At 35.7% G+C, this 25,544-nt stretch overlaps 1 protein-coding gene across 2 annotated transcripts in view; it reads left to right on the forward strand.

Moving 5' to 3' along the window:
• Window positions 1–25,544, forward strand: part of ARFGEF1 (ARF guanine nucleotide exchange factor 1) — a 100,791-nt gene that overhangs the window by 41,121 nt on the left and 34,126 nt on the right. For both annotated transcript variants that reach the window (XR_012491664.1, XM_019726256.2), the window contains exons 6-19: window positions 207–483; window positions 3,399–3,509; window positions 6,854–7,029; window positions 7,961–8,094; window positions 11,653–11,887; window positions 14,918–15,017; window positions 15,123–15,262; window positions 15,368–15,476; window positions 16,074–16,275; window positions 19,938–20,049; window positions 20,396–20,601; window positions 20,875–20,959; window positions 22,127–22,298; window positions 24,229–24,380. Coding sequence is in view for 1 of the 2 variants with exons in the window: in XM_019726256.2 (XP_019581815.1) it covers window positions 207–483; window positions 3,399–3,509; window positions 6,854–7,029; window positions 7,961–8,094; window positions 11,653–11,887; window positions 14,918–15,017; window positions 15,123–15,262; window positions 15,368–15,476; window positions 16,074–16,275; window positions 19,938–20,049; window positions 20,396–20,601; window positions 20,875–20,959; window positions 22,127–22,298; window positions 24,229–24,380 (2,211 nt within the window). In the remaining variant the exon portion in view is untranslated. The remainder of the gene's footprint in view (window positions 1–206; window positions 484–3,398; window positions 3,510–6,853; window positions 7,030–7,960; window positions 8,095–11,652; window positions 11,888–14,917; window positions 15,018–15,122; window positions 15,263–15,367; window positions 15,477–16,073; window positions 16,276–19,937; window positions 20,050–20,395; window positions 20,602–20,874; window positions 20,960–22,126; window positions 22,299–24,228; window positions 24,381–25,544) is intronic.

Below are 25,544 nucleotides of genomic sequence, written 5' to 3' on the forward strand. Positions count from 1 at the left end.
CCATTGCCCGAAGAAGTAACCAGTGTTAAATTGTTTCGGTGTGTGTTGCTGTATTTTATGTTCTTTGTTTCTGATGGACTACAATTTGTAAGCCTAGAGACAAAGTGGCGCTTTATATAAAACACTTATACTTTAGTGTAACATTATGCCTTCAAATTTTAAACACTTATTTTACGAATACCGGAAATTGTTCTACTTCTTTCCAGTTGCAGGAAGCCAAACACATGGAGAAGGAAAGGCAGCGGCAGCAGCATCACCTGCTGCAGTCTCCCGTCAGCCACCATGAGCCAGAGTCGCCTCCCCTTAGGTACCTGCCACCTCAGACCGTGGATCACTTACCCCAAGACCACGAAGGAGACCTTGATCCTCATACAAATGATGTGGATAAAAGCCTTCAGGATGACACCGAACCTGAAAACGGATCTGATATTTCCAGCGCAGAAAATGAACAGACTGAAGCTGACCAGGCAACTGCAGCCGAAAGTAATCTTTTTTTGAGAAAGGCTTGTGGGGGTGGGGTTTGGGGGGGCTCTGCGTTTCAAAGAAGAGTGTCGGAATGCATTTTGGGTAAAGACATGTGGAAAGAGTAATGTGACTTAATGGCTGTTAGACACAGTGTGGTAATTGTGGACTTTCTCTGTTCTGGGTGGTAAAGTTAATTTCACTTCAACCCACGAGACATCTGTTAGAGACACTGTGCATTCATTAGAATCTCAGCAGTGTGCTATATAGACTTGTTCTGCAGGAGATACGTGTTACTAAAGAGGGTGATGAATGTCTTGTTAGCATGTTATATAGGAACTTCAGTTTTCTTAAAATTAGTTTCACAATAAAGGAAACCTGTTTGTTTAGTTTTCCAGAATGTGACTGAAAATTTTAGGAAATCATTCAGAAAATATTATGGTCAGACAAGTACTGAAATTAAATGTAAATAGAAATCTTTTAAATAACCACCTAACATACAAAAAAAGAGATGTTCTCTGACAGTACTTTTTCTAAATAAATTTATTTATAAGAAAAGGTCACAAGATTATAAAAATTAAATTACATTGATTTATTTTACAAATTTGTTTCCCTAAAAATAGTCACATGAAGTCATTTTCGCCCCAAACATTCTCAGGTTTAGCTGTTCTATAAAACTGGTTGTTCCCTTTGTTCCTGCTTAGGGTGGTGTCAGAAAATGATGGAAATTCTGTTGCTTGTGCAGTGTGGTTGTGTAAAACGGACGTGGTTAGGACTCAGTTACATTATTTCATCTGAATTCTGTGTTTTTTACTTCACTTTGAAGAAACATATATATTTTCAGCTTTTGATTTTTTTTTTTAACCACATCTTTTCTGTAACCTAATAGTGGCATGAACAGCAGCCTTGGCATGAATAGATGTTTTTTATTATGTTTACTAGTACTTTACTATTTATTTTAAAAGGGATAATTTTGATAAACCAAGCATTCACAGTACTCAAGCTAATATGAATCTATACTGCTTATACGATTTACATTTCTCTAGTCTGCCCTTGCCAACATTTACCTTATTTTCACTGTGAGTTTATAAAGGGACTGATTGAAAGGGCTAATCTCTAATAAAGCTGGAACGTTATTTATTCCTTCATTTCTTCATCCAGCATTCAGCAAACATTTGTTTAGCATACTCTGTCCTAGGCACTGTGCTAGGACTCAGGGTTAGAAAGCTGATGGAGGTGCAGCCATTGCTCTTAGGGTGTATAAATGAGGTATAATGTGGTAAATATCCTGAAAGTGGCATGTACAATGTAATTCTGAGGAAAATTAGGGAAAACCTTTCTAGAGAAAGTGATGGTGTTTTTGCTGAATGTTCTTAGGTAGGGGTAGGTATTGGCTAGGTAGAAAATTTAAGAAATTTTCGACAGAAGAAACATCATGTGTTGACACCCAAGGAATGAAAGCACCTACTGTATTGTGTATGAGGTACCACTGTAGGTACCTTACAGGACACAGAATTATAAATAACACATCATTTGTGGTGGCATAGTAATGATGATTTTGGCTTTAAGGGTGTTTTTCTCCCAACAGCTGATACAAGTGAAATTTCTACCTGAAAATCGTGGTTAAGAGTACATGATCTGGAGTTAGATTCCTTCCTTTGAGTCTTATCTCTGTCACTTACTAGCTGTGTGACTTTGGACATAATAATTCTCTAATCATTTCCTATGTGAAATAAATGAATTAATCTATTTCTGTCAGATGATTTATATGAGAACTGAACTCTTGATTCCCCAGTCATTTCATGCACATTTTTAGTTGTGTTGAAACCCTAATTTTCAGACTAGCTAATTTTAACCAACTAAAGCACAGAAATACAAAGCTTAAGAATTGTGGAAATATTATCTGTCAAGACGTATGTTTTTATTCCGCGGAAGACTCTAAATGCTATTGTATTTGAATTTTTTTATTTTTTTTTTAAATAAAATAGGGTTACTGATTTGATGTGCTTACTTACCAAGTTTCCCCTGTGGCACTCACTCAGTATTATGTGGAATGCAGCAACAAGTAGATTGGGATTAATGAACAGAAGGGAGGACAGGCTTCGGGAAGCCAGGATTATAAATCCTGATCCTTCATAGTGGGTGGGGTGGGGTAGGGGTGGGATAGGGGTGGGGTTGGGGTGTAGACAGTAGCAGATCGGCTGATAGGCAGTCTCATGCCATTTGCTGTAGGCAGGCAGTGGTTCTCAGAACAGGGTCCCAGCTCCCAAAGCATCTGAAAGTACTAATTGAACCTTCCTAATATATTTTCAGCATTTCAAAAAATCCAGTGGAAACCCTATCTTTATCTACAGTAGTCTGTACAAGCTAAATGGAATGCCAAGTTTTACCAGTTTCTTTCCTGCTGTTCAGAAGTTCTGATTGGCAGTTATGCCTGTTTTCATGTTAAATTGGAGAATGAGTTCGTTCTCATTTTACGTTGGATATGTAGGTTCTATTGGGGAACAAATAGGAAGGACTGGAGGGCACTCGCTGCTGCTTCTAGGACCTCACTATATAAGAGCACAGTGATGAGCCTAATTAATCAAAATAAGCTTTAGTTACTTTTAATACATTATTTGGTGTGAGACATGTTAGAAATGTTTCATTCAAAATACTTTTAAAAGTTTTGGTTCTCAAAGGAATAATCTAGAAATTTCACTGAAGTTGTGTAATTTAATGGTTTGTCAAATGAATTATTGTTGAAATTGATTTGAATTTATAAAATATTTTAAAATTTGGTTTGGTTACACGTTTTGAAGGTTTAACATGTAATTGCTTATAGTATTATTTATTTGATATTTTTTTTATTCATTTTTAAGAAAGTTTTTGTTATGAATGTTTAGTAAGAGTTTCCAAAATAAAATAGTGTTTTCTTGAATGTTTTCTTTTTAAAGCATTATCCAAAAATGATATATTATATGATGGAGAAAATCATGACTGTGAGGAAAAGCCACAAGACATTGTACAGAGCATTGTAGAAGAAATGGTGAACATCATTGTTGGAGGTAGTTTATTTCACTCGACATGGGTATATTCTTTCTTATGGTATTTCATCTGACTGTGGAGACTATTTTTATAATGTGTGAGTTAAAAAGGGCAAAAATATAAGCTCTTTCTCAAATTAGTGAGTGTGTGTAGAAAATATATTTAAATATCTTTGATTATAGTAGAGTACTTCTTTTCCCCCCAGCTTCAGTTACAGTCTTATATAAAATCCACTATTCCCTACCCAATTGAAAAATGGTTAATGCCATTAAAGTTTTTGATCTTGTGTTTGGTGGTAGAGGGGCAGGGGTAGATTCTCCATCCTCCTAAATGTGTTAAACTTTATAAATTAGAAAATATTTCAGTTGATTTGGTTTTGAGTATTTCATATCTTTGTTGGAAAAAATCATGATTTCTCACACCTTCATTATCGTGACTAAGTCGTGATATAGAACCAGTTCCTATCTTATGAATTGTATTATAAAAATGTCTTAAAGTTTGTTAGGAATTTCACTCACATTTTCCTAAATAGTATTATTATAGATAGTGTTAGATTTGAGACCAGTCCGCTGAAGCTTATTTAATTGATGGTATCTTGCACAGGACTAAGCATATACTATCCTGCTACATATACGTGTAGAAGTATAATTGAATGATAGGTTCATATCATATTTTCTAGGAATTCCTCCAAGATTTTGGTCCATTGATCATATTCTCCTTAGTTTTCCAGTGTTACTAAAGAGTTTGTCTTGTTTATATTTTTTCTACTTATTTCAGTGGGATTTGTCAAAGAAGAAGGTAAATTAGTGGGTTCAATTCATCACTTTGAAAACAGAAGTCTGCATTCATGTTTAGGGGACAATTAGAGGAGAAAAAGTACTGAATAATAAATATCTAACTATTACTGTGTTTCCCCCCAAAATAAAACCTATCCGGACCATCAGCTCTAATGCGTCTTTTGGAGCAAAAATTATTATAAGACCCGGGCTTATATTGTATTTATATTTATAATTATATTTATATTTATATTTATATTTACATTATATCATATTATATCTGGTCTTATATTATAGTAAAATAAGACTGGGTCTTATATTAATTTTTGCTCCAAAAGACGCATTAGAGCTGATGGTCTGGCTAGGTCTTATTTTCGGGGAAACACGGTAAGTACTTCTCTGTGTGTCCCAAATGATTTTATGTGCATTACTTGCATTTATCCCTCCCCAAACATTGGGTTGTTTACGTACTGATACTATGAGAAAATTTGGGCAGTGAGAGATTAAATTGTAGGATCTTTCCTACAAGGTAAAATGAAGATTTCAAATCAAGAATGCCTGGGCTTCAGAGCCTGAAAATAAAATCAGAATGTTTTCATTTCCTTTGAGAAATTTCCTAAGAAGCGAAGAAGGAAAGTATTATTGATTATTCCTTTCAGTAATTTGACAGAAAGAGGGGAAAAAATGAACTAGGAATATATTATTGATTATTCCTTTCAGTAATTTGACACAGAACAAGGGAGAAAAATGAACTGTAGCTGAGGTGGCAAGAGTTGAAGGAAGACTTTTTTTTTTTTAAGTGTGAAGTTTTGAATATTTTTGTTGAGTAATGGGGAAAATCCAGTCATGTAATGGGAAGAGCCAGACATGTGCTTGCAATTAAATGTCATATTACAAGAAAATTCTCAGGGAGAAGGATACTACTGAAGGCAAGAAGAAATGGATTTGAGGGTGAATTAATGGTTCAACTTAGAAATGAGAGGGAAGAAATGTTTTTTTCCTAAAATGAGAGGGAAGAAAAAGATTATAGTTCATGTCAAGCTACTTTACAGTGGGGCAAGGGAGAGTGAGGAAGCCTACCTCTTAGCTAAGTAGAAGGTGAAAGTTGATTGTTAAGGGAAGGTGGAGGAGGGACTATGGAGGAAAGGTGATTGGATGCAGAGAAAATGGTTTGGAATAAGTGCTTTGGGGAATGTTTATCAGTTTGCAATAATCATTATTAAATTTTTTCTGACTTCTTCCAGAGAATTATTTGTATATATAGGCATTCTTTATATATGTATATACATATGTATATATGTATATAGCATGTCAAAAATTAGCATATTAAAGCTTCAGAAGGTCCACTGGGGAAGCAAGTATTTTGTGTAATACAAAGTAACCCAAATATATTTTATCAGTGAATATCTTTCGCACGTACCACTTGTTAATTGCAAAACATACTTTGGAATTAACCCAGTTTAATCTGTCCAGGGTATTCTCATTTGGAGAGCAGAAAGCACTTTCAGAGGAGGGACACCAGATACAGTCCTTTCATTACTTTAATCAGTCTGACTGGGTACATGTTATCAGTTATCAACAAAATTAATAATAGCTACCACGTATTGAGAACCAGTTGTGTTCTTTGTGTGTGTGCGTGATTCCTCATAGACTATCTTTGTTGCTGATGATGAAACTGAGGCAAAGAAAGATGAAATAACTTACCCAGTTAAAGAAGTAGTGGAGACATGATTGAAACACACATGTTTCATATTCTAAAATCTGTGCTCCTTATAATACAGTATGTTTCCCTCACGCTAGCTTATAGTTTTCTTTTAATTGGTAGGGTATTAGGAGCAGTTTCCTGCTAGATAGCTACTGAATTATGTTCACAGACATGTATGTGTTTTCTTGTTTAAAGTTATATACATTATACCTTAGAGCAGTTCTGAAACTTGGTATTATTTGCATTATCTATGTTCTACCAAAAGTTACTTATTTCTGTTTATATTAATTACAAGTATGATGATCTAGAGTGACATACTTAAAAATATTAGGGGTATAGGCCGTTATTTCCATAGCTGTGTTCCAAAGAACATATGTTATAAGAGGTATTAATGGTATTCTAAAAAAGGGAGAGAAATGGTAAAATAAATTTGAAAATACTGCCTATTGTATATCCCTTTGGAGAGCTCAATGCATATAGCAAATAAAAGGCTCAAATAAAGAAACCTGTTTCGCAGCATTTCCCTCTTATTTGATAATGGAATATTTTTTCGAGGAATTTCTATTGCCATCTTAAGGCATTAGCATTCATTAGAACCCAGTTTAGTAAATGCTAATATAGACTAAAATTAAGCTTCTGTTTTGGCACATGCTTGTTAGCCTTTCATCAGCTGAATGTTTCATTGCTGGAGCTACTTAAGGATCATATTTGGGTGTATTCCAAATGCATATTTACTTACTCGTAAGTATGCTAACCTTTAAATGGTGCCAACACATTACTTCACGTTGCTTTTCTGCCACTGTTCCATTTTAAATACTCCATGCCTTTTCAATATACTTCAGTTAAGTCAGATATATTTGCATGTTTTTTATTACCGTTTTAGATATGGGAGAAAGAACTACTATAAATGCAAGTACAGATGGCAACAGTGGAACTATAGAGGATGGTAGCGACAGTGAAAATATTCAAGCAAATGGAATTCCAGGAACACCAATTTCTGTTGCATATACACCGTCCTTACCTGACGATAGATTGTCTGTCTCTTCCAATGATACTCAGGTATAAATGGGGGTGGGAAAATGCTGTTAATCTTACAGATTTATACCAACACTTGTGATGAATATATCCAGTTGATAATACTGGCTGATTTCAGTTTGGGGAAATAAAAAACTTGGGTTTGTTTTTTTCTCATTGATATAAATCAAAGCAGTTTATTTCCTTAATAAATTGATAAATTTCCAACTCTACCATTTTTTATCTGTGTTCATATCTTCCCTAAACCCTCCCCATTGAAATTACATTTAAAAAGAAAATTCTTATCTCATATTCATAGGATAATTCTGCTATCGTGGGATGAGAAAGAACTTTTAGAAATCTAGAGAACTTCATCTTACCTTTTGTTCAGGGCTACAGTGAAATCCGTACTGTGGTAGCAATGGGTCCTGTCCTACATTTTGTGGGTTTTTATCCTTATCTTTTTAGATAAGGGATTTGTACCCTAAATCATTGCCGCATACATAGCGGTAAGTTTTCGTGGCCTTGTTGACTTTCATCAGTTAATACTTTTAAACATTGTTTTGGTAGTCTCCATTCTCTAGTGTCTGTCTGCATAGAGTAGATAAAAAGTACAACAGGACAAAGACATGGAAAAGCCAGTGACAGGAAGTGGGAAACGTAGTTTAGGCTGTGAATGAGGTATTTTGTCAGGGCATGATCTGCTTTTTGTTAGTAGTAATGTGAATTAGGTACATTTTAAGAGTTTATTTGGTGGCAAAAAGGGAATATTTTAAAGTAATGCATTTTTAAGGCATTAATTGTTGGGGATGGGGGTGGGGTGTCAAATTAAAAGAAAAACAATGTGGCAAATTCCTCATTTAGTTTCCCTTCCAATAGAACCCCACCTATTACTGAATTGAATAAAATATATAAAGGCTGAAATAATGTTACACTGGCAAATATCTTAATTCCATGGTATTGTTAACTTGTTTAGGAATCTGGAAATTCTTCAGGACCTTCACCTGGTGCTAAGTTTTCCCACATTTTACAAAAGGATGCCTTTCTAGTATTCAGGTCATTGTGTAAACTGTCAATGAAACCACTGTCAGATGGACCACCAGATCCAAAGTAAGTCATTAGCTGTTCTGCCTGACAAATACGGTTTTTGAAGCTCGAAACTTACTTAAAGGTCGTCTTTGGATTTTCTTTTGTTGTTCTTGTTCTGTAGGATCCTCAAGAATATATTTTAGGATTATTTTATTTTTAAAAAATGACGAGTTCCAAAACTACTAGAGTAAATACCTTACACTATTTCCCAAACATACTGACAGCATTATAGAATTGTATCTGGTACATAGTAGGTGCTCAGTAAATATTGAATGATTGAATGAATTCTTATTTCAGAGTTTTAAGTCACTTAGGAGCTAATGTAGCCCTGTTACATGTAGCCTCATGCTAGGCTTCTGAAAGCTACCAGTTGAAAGGTAATAAAACCTAAGAGAAAGAAATCTTCATTCATAATGAAAGATAATACATATTCGTTAATGACTTGAAATGCCCTAAGATAATACCTTTCTCCATGGGGAAACAGGAAATACTTTGACATAGGAGTCACTCGTCTGATTCCCATCACACATAGTTTAAATCGTAGGAAAGTACCATTTTTGTAAGTAATAAATCATCAGATACCTTTCATTTCATATGATTCAAGTGTAACTAATTCCTGTTTGAGATTGATTTTGGAAATTATTACAGAGGCATGCCTTTCTGGTGTTGCAGCATGATTTATTATAGCATGACAATTTCAGGAGAACTCTAGAGAAAGAAACTTTGGAGAAGGCCTAAGTGACTGTCAGTAAGGGATATTGAAATAGGGGGAAATGTAAGCAATATTACTTAATTTAAAGAAACTCTAGAGGGCTGTTGGTTAGCTCAGTTGGTTAGAGTGTGGTGCTACCTTAGCAACAAGGTTGCCGGTTCAATCCTGGCATGGGCCACTGTGAGCTGTGCCCTCCACAACTAGATTGAAACAACTTCTTGATCTGGAGCTGATGGATCCTGGAAAAACACACTTAAAATAAAAAGTTAAAAAAAAAATTCTGGAGCATTTCAGTTTCTAAGTGTCAACTAAGAGGAAAGACTAGAAACAATTATAAAAACTTCATATTTTCTATAGTTTTATCACATTGTACTGATTTAGTGAGAAACATCTTTTAGGCCCAGAAGCACAAATTCTAGAATCTTTTTAGGCCCAACTCTTCAGAGTCATAAATATGATTTATTGATTCTTCTGTATTTTGAAAATATAAACTCGACAGAAAAAGGATTAAGGTTGTTCAGATTGCAATGTAAACGTGACTATACCCTATATATTTTATAAGAATATATTTAAATTGTTTTCAATTTCTTATTTTCATTATGAGGGTGAAAAAAAGCTTATTCAGAAATTGACAGTTTTGACATCCCATTCTGGATTGATGAAGACCTTTAAGGAGGATATAATTTAAGAATTTGGTGGTATTGCTGAAGGCCATTTTTGCTATGATTTAAAAATGTTACTGACCTTGAAAGCCCCAGATGCTTAGTTTTCCCAAATCAAATATAAAAAATGTGATTTGAAGAAAAATGCTAGAAACATAAAAGTAAAATACCAAGAATGATAACACAAAAGAAAATATATGCATTTTGAAGCGTACTATGTGGGGGAGGGTGTTTATTTAGTCCTGAAAAAGAATAATCAAGTGTTGGAGAGCTGCAGTGTTTACTGTGATAAAGTATTCTTGTGAGGAATAATATAAATTAATTATCCTCCTACTTAGTGGACTTAAACCAAATATTAGGAAATTTTATTTGTACATTAAAAAAGACCTTTTTGACCATCAGGGTCATTAAGCATTGAAATTGAATACTGAAGGACATCAGATTTTTCAACCCTAGAACCTGTTCTTTTTCCAAAAGAGAATATATGGTTTTCTATCTTGAATAATTTTTTTTAAATGAGCTTTTGTAGCTATATAATTTTCTTTTCTGTCTTCTCTCTATATTTTGTGGCCTTGCTAAAATGATGATCCAGGAAGTGTTCTTTAAGATTGAATCATAATTTGAAACTATCCCATGAAAAACGGTAGACCTGTGAAATTTCCAGGCTCTTTTGCCTGTCAAAAGTATATGCTGTTGTGTCATAGGACAATCATTTGATCATTTCTTCATTAGTCAGTGACTTAGTCATAGTAGGTACTTAAGAAATGTTTAGATAGTGCATAAATCATTAATTATTTTGAGCATACTATGTACGAAGCATTTTATTAGATGTTTGGGATCCAAAAATAAAACACTCATAAAAATCATGTTAGAGCTGCAAATTTTAATTGCTATTGGAAGTAAGCAAAAAGGTGATAAATGTTAAATTAGACTAGGAAGCAGTAATAGTGCATAAGTCTTGGAAGGCTTCGACATGAAGGGGAGCTAACTTGGCCCACTCCATATTTTCCTGTAGCTATTCAGTCTTGCCTCTAGCTGTTGTGACTTGACTTATCTAAGCATTTTGTGTGTGTGTGTGTGTGTGTGTGTGTGTGTGTGTGTGTGTGTGTGATACTGTATTTGCTGGACATATTCTTAGGTTCAGAGGCATAGCCATCTTGGAAGCATGACTGTTTCATAATGAACCATGGTATTAGTTCCAATTTTATTTGAAAGATGGTAATATTTGTTATGATTCCCATTTATATGAAATTAAATATTTCTTGTTAGCGTTTCATAGGTTTGGGAATTACTTGACACTCATAACCATAGCATTCTTAAGGTAGAAATCAAGAACAATTAAGTTTACTATATGGTATAAAATGTGACTGAATATAGAGTTTGGAATAAATAAAGAACCAGCTGCTAGAGCATTTAAGTGTATTCTGCATTTGAAAAGTTGTCCTAGGATCAATCTCCTTGGTTGGTTAGGTTTAAGAGGTCTGTTTAAATGGGAGAAAAATTGTATTTGGAAAATCTGATCCTTAAAATGCTAGTGATCAGGTATGGCAAAGTATATTGATCAGAAAAAGTTTTTTAAATTTAAGCTGATGTGTTTTTCGTTATAAACAATTTTAGAATAAATGCATCAACTATTGAGATAGAAATGTTCTAAAAGCCCCTTTGTCTTTCAAAAAAGAAAAAAACACTTTAAGTGGTTACTGAAAAAGTAAACTTGAAGTCGTGCTATAACTTGTTAATGCAACCAAAACTTTTTATTAGTGTTTAAGATTTTGAGTAGCATAAATAGGGACAAAGTACATTGGACCTATTATATAGAAGTGTGGCACTTAATCTAAGAAGTTCACTGATTTCTAAAAAGTGAAATATACTTGCAAAAGAAAGGAATAAGGCATAAATCTTGAAATTATTAATTGTTTGTTCAAAGGAACAGTAGGTTGATATTAAAAATGTTAAAAATGAATGTTTTCCCATTTTAAAAGTTGGTAAAATTTTGTGGTACAAGGGTACATCAGTAGAACTACCTATTAGTGTCTAAGCTTATTCATGTACTGTACTTGCTTTTTTATGTTGTAGAATTTTCTGTTCCTCTCCATGTAAAAGTTTGTGAAATTATATGGTACCAGGAAATATCTTAGGAACAACCTATTGTGACCATAATGCTAAACTTGTCCATATACTGTGCCTTTTTTTTTTACATTTTAGGTCTCATGAGTTACGATCCAAGATTCTTTCATTGCAGTTACTTCTATCCATTCTGCAGAATGCAGGACCCGTTTTCAGGACAAATGAGATGTTTATTAATGCTATTAAGCAGTATCTGTGTGTTGCACTCTCAAAAAATGGAGTCTCATCTGTTCCAGAGGTTTTTGAGCTTTCTCTTTCCATATTTCTAACTTTGTTGTCAAACTTCAAGACGCATCTGAAGATGCAAATTGAGGTATGTTTTGCATTTAGGTATTGGATATTTCATTTGTTTCATGTTAAATGAGATTATTATTCTTGTGTTTTGTCATGTACTCTGTTTTTCATTAACCCATTCAACTGACATGTGCCTATGGAGCACTAAGCACTAGGTAAGCACTGGGAATGCAAAATCAAATTAAGACACACAGTCCCTGCCTTCAAGGAATTTACACTAGTTGTATGAATGATTCTAGTTGCCTTGAATTAACTCAATCCTCACAATAATTTTGCTATTGTGTATAAATATGGTATGTAATAATGGTTTCTTAAAGCTCTAAGTATATACTTTCTATACATGGTTTTAAGCCATTTTTGGCACTTTAAAGAGGAGATCAAGAAGAATTACATTGTTTGGCTTATATTTTAGGACATTTGAAGATTTAATTTTTGCTTTGTATTTTTTGTAATGTACATATTGTATTCCTAAAATTTTCTCCCAAGATCTTTGGATATAGAAGAACAGTCATGGGGTTCTAAAATACTGCCCGAGACTTAGCCAAACTAAATTAGGGAATCTGCCAAACATGTCCGCATGTATCGTGCAGGTGTAAGCAATTCCTGATCTTGTTTTCACCTTCAAATAAATCAATATTTGAAAATAGTACGTACTTTGTTTTACTGACTTAATGGATGCTTTTTCCAAATTATCGTTTGTTAAATGAGTTTTGGTTGGGACGTTGTATATTTTGGAAATACTCACTTTTATGCTGGTCAACTTTCCCCTTCATATTATGTTTGATATGATAATTACATTTTAATTTTAATTTTTTATTCCTAACTCAAGACAAATGATAATTCATTAGCTCATAGAAAAGCTGAATTATTTTCCTAGAGTTTTGAGATGGCTAAGATAATCATACTATCTTTTATTATTAATTTCTATAATAATCTATTTAAATTCATGTAGAACATTATTATGGAAATGAGACAGAATAAGGCCTTGGTATTTTAATGAAAAGTTTTTCAATTTAGACCATGTTTTTGGACAAGAAACAATTTCTGGTGCGTACATGTCAAATTTTAGAAGTTTACCATATGTCTGTTAAAGTAATGCAGGGCATTTAACTAACAGCAGTTGCAATTTTCACATAGTTTTCTCCCATTATCTTGAGGAACTACAAATCAAAGAAAGTTTTTAAAAAGCTTTTCAAACTTCTGCTTCTGTAACCAGCTAAAAGTCTTTCATTTGATGATGAGGCATTTAAATTGCCATTAGAGAATTTTGGAAGACTGGTTTTTGGACACTGAGACTCCACTTCATTAAATACTATTTAGTAGACTGTGTGAAATATAAATTCTTACGGAATCAGATATCACAAAAATTAAGGTGGGATTATTACTTTTGTAGAGTAAATTTGATATACAAAATTTTTGTAAGCATGAGTTTAAAAGGAAATACTTCTGAAATTTCCTGTCTGCTTATAGATGGTAGATTCTTATTACAAATTTTTTTTTTTTTTTTAAAGATTAGGTTTATTTCACTCTTGTCCTTTATGGGGAGATTACAAGGATAAAACAAGATAGCTGTAGATATGCTTTTGAAAATACTGAACATTCAAATGCAAGATGAGCTGTGTTGCAACTGGAGAAAACCCAACATATGAAAACCTAAATTTGTAAAACAAAGTAGAGATTGTTGTTAATTGAAGATTCATTTTATGAGAATAGTCACTTCAGAGTTTCTGTAATGTTATTTTTCCGTGGGTATTACTTTATGTCTGTTTGTGAAAATAGTTTTAAATAGTGACAATTACTGACGATTGGAATGTGTGTGCCTATTGGATACTATACAGCTTCTCAGACCTTGGACTCAAATTGGATACTGCTACTCTGATTTCCTATTCATTGATTTTTCATGCAGCATCTGCTTTTTATCATAGTAGCCACACCAAAATGCAGTTTTACAAAAACAATGATGTAATTGAAAGGAATGTAGCGTGATCTAACTGAGCTCATGTGGACACGGAATGTATTTCCCTCTGAATTTTACCTCAGAAATTCTCATGGCATCCCTCTGAGTTTGCTGTAGCGTTCTTGGTGCCATGTTTGGGACCCATGGCCACACATATTGATCGAATGCCTACTGTCTGTCAGGCTGTGTGGACACAATGCTCAGCAAGACAGACACGCCCCCTTAGTGCTTCCAGCCTTACAGAAAAGTCTGTCGTTAAGCAAGTGAGAGATATGTGTTGAATTTTGTGAAAGAAAAGCTCATTACAAGGATACCTCACCCAGTTTGGGGGAAGAGTTGTTAGTCATCTTCTATTATAAATATGAATTTCTACGTTCGTAATACATATGTTCCATAAATGTTAATACAATAGGTTGTATTTGGTTTTCTTTGTCGTCCCCTTAAGTCACAGTCGCTTTTCCACAATAAATTTGAATCTGGAAATTCTTAGCTCTTAAATTGAAATTAATTTAATTGGGTTGATTAACTGCTTTGTGCTTTACATTATTTGGTGTAAAGGAGGGTGAGAAATAAGTTTGTAGTTTTCAGACAATAGAGATTTCCACATGTGAGTAAACGTAAAAATACAGCAGTCTATGTGAATTAGATCCTTTCTGTTGTGTGGATTACATCAGTTCCTGTTCACTCTGGGGACACTTCGCTTGCCCAGTACTATCATGTCTGAAAAAAAATACAACTGATGACCGGAACAGAGTTTCTGCTCTTTGGAGTGTTAAAAATTGATTGAGTTATACTTGTTTTATAAATATGTTCAAGAAGTGATCACCCAGAGGTGCTCCAGATGTCTGTAGATGTCTTTCGTAGTGGCTGTGCGACAGGGAACAGTGTGACATGCAGTGTGCACTGCACGGGCTAGTGAAGTCGCCGCCCAGGTTGTGCTAGTCCTAATGTTTCAGACGTGGACTCGGGAGCAGCTGGACTCCAGAGGAGCCTGGATCCTAACCTCTGCTCTGCAGCCTTGGGACATGGAAAAGTGGGCACGCACATGAATTGTGGACAATATTTTAAACAGGTGTTTTCCTCTCCTCGCAGGTCTTCTTTAAAGAAATTTTCCTATACATTTTGGAAACTTCTACCAGCTCATTTGATCACAAATGGATGGTTATTCAGACGTTGACAAGGATTTGTGCAGGTATTTGCAATTATCCTTATTATCTTTGTTTTATTATAAGACATGTAAAAGGTGAAATATACTCACACAGTGTATTCCTTTTGTTGATATACTGTATTATTACAGATGCCCAGAGTGTAGTGGATATTTACGTAAACTATGACTGTGACTTAAATGCCGCAAATATCTTTGAAAGACTAGTAAATGATCTGTCAAAAATTGCTCAAGGACGGGGCAGCCAGGAACTCGGGATGAGTAACGTTCAGGTAAGAACTGGAAAAGCATTTTCAAATTGAAACTTTGCTGAGGAAGTGCTGTGTGTTTGCCTTAAAAGATCTTTCCTTTAATTCTCCTTGTGGATTATTTTGTAGGAATTGAGCCTGAGGAAAAAAGGCTTAGAATGCTTAGTGTCGATCTTGAAGTGTATGGTCGAATGGAGCAAGGATCAGTATGTGAATCCCAACTCGCAGACAACTCTTGGTAAGGTGACGTTTTGGGTTATTGTTCATTAGAGAAGGTGAGTGATACTCTTGAGGATGGTGGCAGATGCCATGAAGCCAGTCTTGGGATGTCTGTCTTTATTGGTTTTGCTGGTGAAGAAGCATTGTCTGTAAGTTAAATAATGAGCTTTAAAATTATGAATTTCCCAATTCAGGTATCCAAACATTTTCTTTCTAAATCTTCCTAGAAATATTTAGAATATTACATTAAAGCATATTTATGCAACTTTGTTAAGGTATAGTTAGAGAAGAAACACATAAAAGCCAGTATGTTTTAAGAAGATTGTTCATCTGTGTATGACGTTGACCTTTCCTCGGGACAAACTTGTAACTGCAGGGCTGCCTAGTGTTATCTCAGTCCCTGGAGGAGCTAAATCCCTCGTGAGGCACTGCGACTGCAAAAGGAACTCCTTTTAATGGTGCAAATTGTGCATGTACTAATGGCAGCTGATATTTATATTAAACAGATATCTAAGCAACATTGAAATACTTTGCCTTATTTGAGATTTTATATATATATGTGTGTTTATATGTATTTTTCTTTGACAGAATACTGTATTGGTTTTTCTACTGACAGGTCAGGAAAAGCCCTCAGAACAAGAGACGAGTGAAATCAAACACCCGGAGACAATAAACAGATACGGAAGTTTAAATTCCCTGGAGTCCACATCGTCGTCAGGAATAGGCAGCTACAGCACACAGATGTCCGGCACTGACAACCCGGAGCAGTTTGAAGTCCTGAAGCAGCAAAAAGAAATAATAGAGCAAGGAATAGATTTGTGAGTGTCTGATTTTAAAGAGAAATGTTATTGACTGTCCCTCTGCTTTGATTGGGCCACCACGCTCTGGATTTCTCTACACCTTCAGCTTGTTTTTATTCCCTTCTTATTACCACCTTTCAGTGAGTAAAAGAGCATGGTTCTGTTTCTGAGACTTCTTCTGGTCCCTCCTTTTCCATTTCCCCTTAGTCATTGCAGTCTAGCCCAAACAGACCCTTGTAATACACATTACATTAATTTTTCTCTACATTTTATGTGCTGTTTTGTGCAGTTGTGCAGCTGTGCACTGTTTGTTTAGTTCAGTCACAAAATCCCCATTATATTTCCTAAGCAGGTAACAATTCCTAGCATTGCTCATTCATAGGTTTTATATGTTCTCCATTACAACTGTGCTACTCTTGTTATTGATCCGTGTTGTTGATTTCATTTTTACATGTTGATAAGGTGATAACTTCCCTTCCAGCCTGGCTCCTCTGTGTACCAGGCCCTGGGCTGAGCGTGTGCACTCGGTCTGTGCAGTAAGCTGTGCCTGGCAGCCTGCTCCTGGCTATGTCTTGTCTATTATCATGCTGCCTTCCTTCTTCTTATTACCCATCTATCTCTCCCTTCAGAGAGATGCTGTAAGGAGAAACGAACTTGCTGGCTTTTCTCCATGAATCTAGCTACTGTAAACTGTTAACAGTTCCCTCATGTGTTTAGTTGTCTGGCTAGTTGTGCTGTAAAGCATTTCTCCCTGAATCTTAAGCAGTGCCTTTTGATGAATGCCTTTTTTCAATGTTAATGTGCATTTTTAAAAATTGACAAAATGTACACATATTCTTTGTCATAAAGTTATAAGATCTCACAAAATTACCTAAAGTCACCATTAATACTTCATTCTAATTTTTTAGTCATTATTTACAAAGTGTCCTGTGTTCTAGACATTATGCAAGGCCCTGGAAAAACTCAATGAATGAAACAGCCCTTGCTTGTGAGGGGCTCAGGGTCTAGTATGTGTAAATGTATTCGTGTTGAAATTCTGCGGGTCACTCAGCAAACTCTTTTTTGGTACCTGGGACTGTGCCACGTACATGAAGACGCTGGACCTTGCGTTTAAGATTACAGTCGAACTCTGGATGGAACACTTGAACAGTGCAGTGTAATGTCCGTAATGGAGAGCTGTACAAAGTGCTGCCGAGGTCTGATAACTTTATTTGAAGTACTTCAGGGTCAGAGGGAGTCATGCCAGGGCTTCAGAGGGGGGGGTCTCCCTAGCTCTAGTCCTCCTTGCTTTCTGCTGCGTACTTTCATGGGGATGTGTTTGTGTTGCTGTGCTCTCAGGGTACTCTTCCACAACTGTTCCTCTCATGACACCACTCTGTCCTGTCCCTGCTCCCAATCTCAGTCTTGGTGTGGGCTGTTAATCTCCTGCATACACCTCAGCATTGCCAGGCTTCTGTCCCTCAGCTCTTTTATTACTTTGTAACTTCTCCTAGATGCTCATGTTGTTTTCCATGACTTCAGCTACTGTCTATGTACCAACATCTCACAACTCCCAAGTGTTATTTTTAACGTAAATACTTACACTGAAGTCCAGACGCATATCTGTAATTGCCTGTGGGGCATCTCCCCTGGATATTGCATAGCTTCTTACACTCAGCATGTCCATAGCCAAATTTGTCAGGCTCCGTTCTCTCCATAATCAACTCTCCAATACTCCTACCAAAACAAAAGACAAACAGAAAACCCTATTGTGTCTGTATTTCTTTAGACTAGCAGCACCAGCATATTACTAAATTTGTAAGCTAGAATCCTGGGAGTTAACCTTAGATTTTCCCCTTTCATCTAATCTGTCACTAAATCCTATTGATTCTACTTTCTGAATATCTCTGCAATTTATTCTCTTCTCTCCATCTTCTGCAGTTGTTCTCTGAAGGCAGACCACCACCAATTCTTGCCTTGATTAGTATAATTTTAATTCGCTTACCTTTGTTTGGTCTTATTTATTCTGTAGTCTTTTCTCACACTTAGCTAGGAGTAATCTTTCTTAAATGCAAGTCTTGCTTCTATTTCTCCCCTCTTGCTCTTAGAGAATAAAGCAACAACTTTTTGTAATAGCATATAGTCCCCTTCATGTTTGGATCTGCTGGCCTCTAAAGCTTCATCGTCGGCCACTTCTTTAATCTCCCTTCATTGTTCCAACAGTGCAGATAATATGATGTTTTATGTTTTTGTGATTAGTGTGATCTTTACCTCTCTGACTGAGATGTTTTTTCTTAATGTTTATAAAAGATGTAATCATTTTTCAAAGCTCAGTTCCAGTCACCTTCCCCAGAAAATATAGCATGACCATCTCTATAAATTAGTCACTTTTTCTTCTGTGCTATCTTCTTACTTTGTGACTACATTATCTGTTGCATTTTTACTATTATACTTTTTAAAAAATTATATTTTAGAGTGAGAGTTGGAGAGCAGGGTTTGTGTTTATCTCAGTGAAAAAGGTTTGATTTTAATTTGTGTACATGGTGATGGTTGACATAGCCCTGGACGGGGGAATCAATAGGAGGACAGAACAGGACAGGGCATTTCAGGTAAAGAATGGCATGTGCGGTAGCACAGCGGAAAGGGAGGACATTTGAGGGCTGTTGTTGAGCATAGCAGGAGCAGTAGATAAGGTGAAAGCATTGAGTTGGATCCAGATTACAGAAGGCCTTCTCCATGTGAAGGAGGTTTGTCTTGTGCCTCTTGGCATTGGAATACTGTTGGGGGATTTTAAGCAGAGGAGCGGCAGCATCAGATTCCTGTTTCAGGAAGATGACTGCCAAGCAACCTGAAGGATGGGTTGGAATTTGTGAGCAAAACGAGATAGGGAGACCATTTAAGAATTCTTTCAATACCCAGGTGACAGGTGATGAGGTACCAAAGTACTTATTGGTGCAATAAAAGTAGGAAGTAAATGATTTGGAAACACAGAGGTGACATTTAAATTGGATCTTTAAGCCTGAAGGACAGTTCCCCAGTGTGGAGCAGGTAAAGGGCAGGCAGAGGAAATGGACTGCAAATGCTTTCATTATGTTCAGCGAATGAGACTGGATATGTGGGAGTAGATGAGAGAGGGGGGATGAGAAACGAGCCACACTGAGAAAGGGTTTGTGTGTCAGTCTACTCAGTTTGGACTTTATTTTGAAAACATTGGGTATCGGGAGAGTTTTTTTTTTTTATGTATATGTAAAAAATAATGCTGTCAGATTGTGACTAAAACCGTCCCTGGAATTCAAGTTCTGTACTTTAAAAGCAGGAAACTTACAACTAATAGGTGTATTAGAATAAGCCAAGATAACTTAAGCAGGAAGGAGAATATGTATATTAAAAGTATGAAATACTGAAGGTATTCGTATCCTTACTCAAAGTTAATCTACTACCCATCGGTATCTCATATGGTCTGTGAAATGATCCATATCAATGATAACTATGCTCTTCCATTTGAGACTCTGTTCTAAAGAGAAAAAATAATAATAAAAGTTTTTGCATAATGTATTTTGTACTTGCATGCATTGTTATATTAAATAAGTTCCTGTTTTCTAAGTGCTATTAGAAAATTAATTTATTGCGGTTTAAGGTCTTCTTTTAGGGACTACAAATGGTTTTCTGTTTCTAATGTTCCTATTAACTTTAACATATAGATTTAATAAGAAACCAAAGAGAGGAATACAGTACCTCCAAGAACAAGGGATGCTTGGCACTACGCCTGAAGATATCGCCCAATTCTTACATCAAGAGGAAAGATTAGACTCCGTAAGAGTGCCATTTTAGTTCATTCTAACCTTTCTATGCAATTCTTTTTTAAGTTAATAATGCATATTGTTGCCCCTTTAAAATGCCCTCCTGAGTATGTAAGTAAAACTTAAAGAATGACTTAGGTATTCTTAATTTTGCTTTTTAATTTTCTGAACTCCGCAAAAAAATCTTCATTTTTTTAAAAAACATACACATTTAATATATTTAACTTCAGCTCCATGTTTCAAATAGTTAACTCTGTAGTCAAAACCTGTGAATCTTATGCATTTTTCTGCTTTTTAAGTGGCTGTGTGGCAAATGTAACAGTCCATTCGGATATAAATTTCTGTCTCTTATTCTTTAGACTCAAGTGGGAGAGTTCCTGGGAGATAATGATAAATTTAACAAAGAAGTCATGTACGCGTATGTGGACCAGCATGACTTCTCAGGAAAGGACTTTGTTTCAGCTCTTCGTATGTTTCTGGAAGGATTTCGTCTTCCAGGGGAAGCTCAGAAAATTGATCGATTGATGGAAAAATTTGCTGCAAGATACCTAGAATGCAACCAAGGGTAAGCAAGATTCAAATGCAGGTGCTTATTGGTTGCCAACTCCCTCCAAGACACTGCGCAAGGGAGCATCGGAGATTCATAACCCCTGCCCCAGGGAACTTGATTGTCTGCACTCTGGAAGTGATAAAATATTTCCATTAAAAAATTGTAATATGAGATAGAACATAAATCCTGAAAAAGAAAATGAGAAGTGCTTTGGGGTTTGAGGTGACTTACTTAGTGAAACTGTAAAACAGGAAGTTTATATATAACGTGATACATTTCTTTTTGCAGGCAAACCCTTTTTGCCAGCGCAGATACTGCTTACGTTTTGGCTTACTCCATCATCATGCTGACCACAGACCTGCACAGTCCTCAGGTATGTTTTCTTCCAGGCCAGTTTTATAAAAGGACACAGGAAATAAATTCTTTTGAATTCAACTTCAGATGAAATGACTAGCTTTCTTTTATATTTTTTTGGTGCCATGACTCAAGATGAGTTTTTACAGTTATAATATGTTAGAGTTTTTTTTCCCCTTGAAAAATAAATTAACATTTGAAAACTTGCATGGTGATATTTTTAGATTTTTGTAAGAAAAGTGCTTCTCCCACCCTTTCTGACACACTAGAAGGACCTGTTTTCAGAGTAATCTGAACTAAATAAATGTTTGTATCCCAGTTATAGTCCCTGGACATTATGGTTTCTCTATAGCTATTTTTGCAAACTTCTGATGATGATTATTCTGTGTACCTTCTTGTAAATTTACAGGAGCCTTAGCTATAGAAAAGTTGGCTTTAATTCTTTATAAAAGGTGGTAGAAATGTATTTAATTAAATAAGTGGGTCTTCAGAGGCGACATAAGGCTTCTGGATTTTGGTCTGGGTTTTGGGAGACACGTAAGCGTTTTGTCTGTGCTGCTTCCCTAGTGTGGTGACGGGCTGCCTGCCATTGTGTAGACTGCAGACGAGATGGGTCAGGTGCGCAGTGGGGTGTTCCTGTTCAGAGCAAACAGGAACTCCGCAGACAAAACAGCCCAAGGACTCTTCACCCGCATCACCTCACATTCAGTTGCTAAGATGAGTCGGAGAGATTATTACCTGATTTTAAATAAATTTCAGCTGTTTTTGTCCTACATCCACTGTTATATAAAATCAGCTTTTAAATCATTAGCAACACATTTATGTTCTTCTGAACTAAGATTTGAATCTTTTTGATACATATTTCTAATAATTGTCATGGTCTTTTTTAAAGACTCTGACTAGAGCTCTTCAACCTTGGGCAAAAACAAATAATTTCATTTTTCGTTGTTCTTATTACAGATTATTCATGTGCTCATCAGAGCAGGTGAATCAGTACAGGCCAGGATGGCATATTCCTACATTGCTATCATTTTTTGTGGCTGTTTTCCTTTTAATGTATGTTGTTTTTTTTTAGTGTTTTCCACTTCCTCTTCTCGAAGTATTTGTAAATCTTCTTATATATGAGTATTTAAAATTTTTAAATATGAGTGAATTTTTAATGTTAATTTTTAAATTAACCTTCTAGGTTAAAAATAAAATGACAAAGGAGCAGTACATTAAGATGAATAGAGGGATCAACGACAGTAAAGACCTTCCTGAAGAGTATCTATCAGCCATCTATAATGAAATAGCTGGAAAAAAGATATCAATGAAAGAAACAAAAGAACTAACGATCCCTACAAAATCAAGCAAACAAAGTAAGTATCCAAATCAATTGAGTCCTGATTGTTCAGGAGGAAAAATAGGAGTTCTTAAAGTGTTTTCGGCTTAGAGTATTACTTATTTTATGAGAAGTATTTTAATACAGAGTTTGATTGGTGTTTTTTTCCCCCACATGCTGAAGATAGATAGCTCTGACCAATGATTAATAGAAAATGCTACACAATATGCATGGATTAGTGTGCATTTACTTCATACTTATCCAGTTAGCAGTTAATCTCAGCATGGATTTGGAGGTTACAGAGATTGGTCAGGAAACCCTAGGAGTCAGACTTTAACTCTCAATCTTTTTTCCTGCCTCCTTATCATTTACAAGCAACGTATTTACATTCCTTCATCTATTGTTATATATAAATAGAAGCTGGAAGTAGGAGTGATTGAAGAGGTGGGGAAGGTTAGGATTGCAGGGGAGCTTGTGGAGTTGGAAATCCCTACTGCAGACACACCACAGTACTATCAGTATAGATTTCCCGGCTCTAGCCAGCTTTAGGAGCCAGCCGTGGGCCTGGCTCCATTCTAGACATTCTGTACATGGGGATGATGATGATTAAATTAGAGCTCAAACCTGACTACAGGAATGAGGTGAAGGTTGTGGCTTAAGAATAAAGCAGTAATATGGAGAGAGGACTCTGCCTTTCTTAGCATTTCTACTTGGTAATGAAATCTCAGGCTTTACCTAACAGAACAAATTATAGTAGCAATATTTTGTTGACAGGGGAGAAGCAAAAAGGCCTGTGTGATGTATGTATTTCTACAAGTTGATGAAGAATTATAAGATGAGAGTCAGGCTAGGGAGATGACATTAAAATGAAGAGTGGAGCATAACTAGCCTTATCTCTTGGAAAAACATAGGGAATGATCCTAAGGAATTTTAGTAAGTTCTCCCTTATTTTATAGATTAGGAAACTGAAGTTCAAAGGTTAGGAAACTTAGAATCATAGAATCTCTGAGCTGAGTGTAGTGTAAAAACTTTTATGAAATCTCTACACCTAAAGCCCAAAGAGGAGCGGAGCCAGATCTTGAACTTGGCATCCTTGGCTCTTATTCCAGCCTAGTACCAATCAGCAGTTTACTTGATTGTGTTATTTTCAGTTCTTCTGCTTATAACATTAAGTATATTGATCAAGACTTCATTTTCACATCTAAGCAGATAGCAATGATCTGATTCAGTTTCCTTCTCATACCCATATTATAACGTCTTCATATCTCACTTTCTTTGGCCTATTTTGTATAGTGTGGTAGGAAATCCCTGAGAAATGGGATATGAGGAGGAGATGGTGGTGTACTGAAACAGTAAAATCATCCTGGAGTGTCAGGGCCACTGTTTTCTTGTTAACTCAGGATATACCATTCAAGCATGCATCCTTCTCAGATGCCATTTCCTCTTAGCATCTCTTCTATCTGTGTTTGGGTTGTTTCCCCTAATACTTTCATTGTGACGGATTTGTATCTACTCTTTTCCCTTTGTGTAGGTTTTCCACTTATCCCTGACTCCTAGTTCAGGAATTTTTTTTTTTTTTCATTTTCACACAACATAAACAACCATTTTGAAGTGAACAGTTCAGTGGCGTTGGTCCCTTCATAATGTTGTGCAACCACCACCTCCATCTAATTCCAAAACATTTTCATCAACCCGAAAGAAAACCCTGTGTCCATTAAGCAGTGATTCCACGTTCCCTCCCTCCCCTTGCCCCTGGCTATACCAGTCGGGCGGCTTTCTGTTTCGGGGGATTTACCTACTCTGGATATTTCATACAAATGGAATCACATAGGGTGTGACTTTGTGTCTGGCTTCCTAAGGCTATTTTTAATTAATGTTAATTAGTGGTGTTTATTTTATAGTAAAATATCAAAATAGCATTTTTAAATGCTTCTTATTTTAAATGCTAAGAGTGTTTGTTGTTTCAGATGTAGCCAGTGAAAAACAGAGAAGACTTCTGTATAACTTGGAAATGGAACAGATGGCTAAGACAGCTAAAGCACTCATGGAGGCCGTGAGCCACGTTCAGGCGCCTTTTACAAGTGCAACACATTTGGAGCATGTGAGACCCATGTTTAAGGTAAGAGTTACTAATAACTGGGTTGTAATATATATTTATATATGATTTTGTTCAGCCTATTTTTAAGTTAAAGAAATGCAGTGATATAGCCCATGAGTATAGACCCGGAAGCAAAAGTTATGCTATTTAGGATATAGCAAATGCAGAGTTTTTTCTTAACGAGAATGAAAAAAGGTATGCACTATTAGCAGTTATTAGGTGTGTGATCTTAAGAATAGAAAGATTTCAGAGAAGGATCATTAATCCTTGGCCTGATTTTCTCTGAATGGGTTCTAGTTAAACCTTTACAGTTACCTAAAATTCCAAAGTGATCTTGAACCTCCTGTTTTCTTTTAAAGCTTCTGGCCCAGGAACTAATATGAGGGTTCTGAGTATGCCTGGAGCCCAGAAAATAGAGAAAGCAATTAAAGGGGCCATATTTATGTTTGTAGGTTGATCTAGTAAGAATGATACTTACTGGTTCTTTAAAGTTTGATTTCCCGTTCCTTCTTCATTTTCCTATTTTTTCCCCCTATCCTTTCCCCAAATACCGGAATGAGTAAGCAGTGCATCATAAGGATAATAGCGGGTGGAGGGGCGTCTAGACAAGTTTGAAAAGGGAAAGTGGGTAAAGTACATACCAGTTCATGAGGCAGTGGTGGTAAGACCGGCTGCCGACGCCAAAGGTCATAATTCAAGTTCTGATACACATTCGCTACACATGTGTGTGGGTAGTTACAACGACTACAAGATTTCTGTGTTTCCTTTTACTCTATAACTTACAATTACTTCTACCACTACTTCAGGGTCTGTGAGATAATGGTATTTCTAAAAGTTGATGAAAAATTCTAGGATAGGAGGTCGGGCTAGGGTGATAATGTTAGAAGGAAGAGTAGAATATAAGTGGCCTTACCTTGTAGAATAATATAGAAAATGCTGTTGAAATATAAGACACTTTTTCTTTATTATGAAACAAATTTTATAAAGCAGCTTCTTGGTTTTGAATAATTTTACACCCTTATTTTGTTTTTTCAAATATTTTTGATGAGGCAGGAAAAAACAAAGAATAAGGAACCAGCCATAATTCTGCAACTCAGAAACTGTTAATATGTTTATATATACTACTTTTTTGTCTTAATTAAACAGTGTGATCATACTTTGTATGGAATTTTGTATCTTACAGTT

Source organism: Rhinolophus sinicus, linkage group LG14 (assembly GCF_036562045.2).
Source record: "Rhinolophus sinicus isolate RSC01 linkage group LG14, ASM3656204v1, whole genome shotgun sequence".
Taxonomy (NCBI): Eukaryota; Metazoa; Chordata; class Mammalia; order Chiroptera; family Rhinolophidae; genus Rhinolophus; species Rhinolophus sinicus.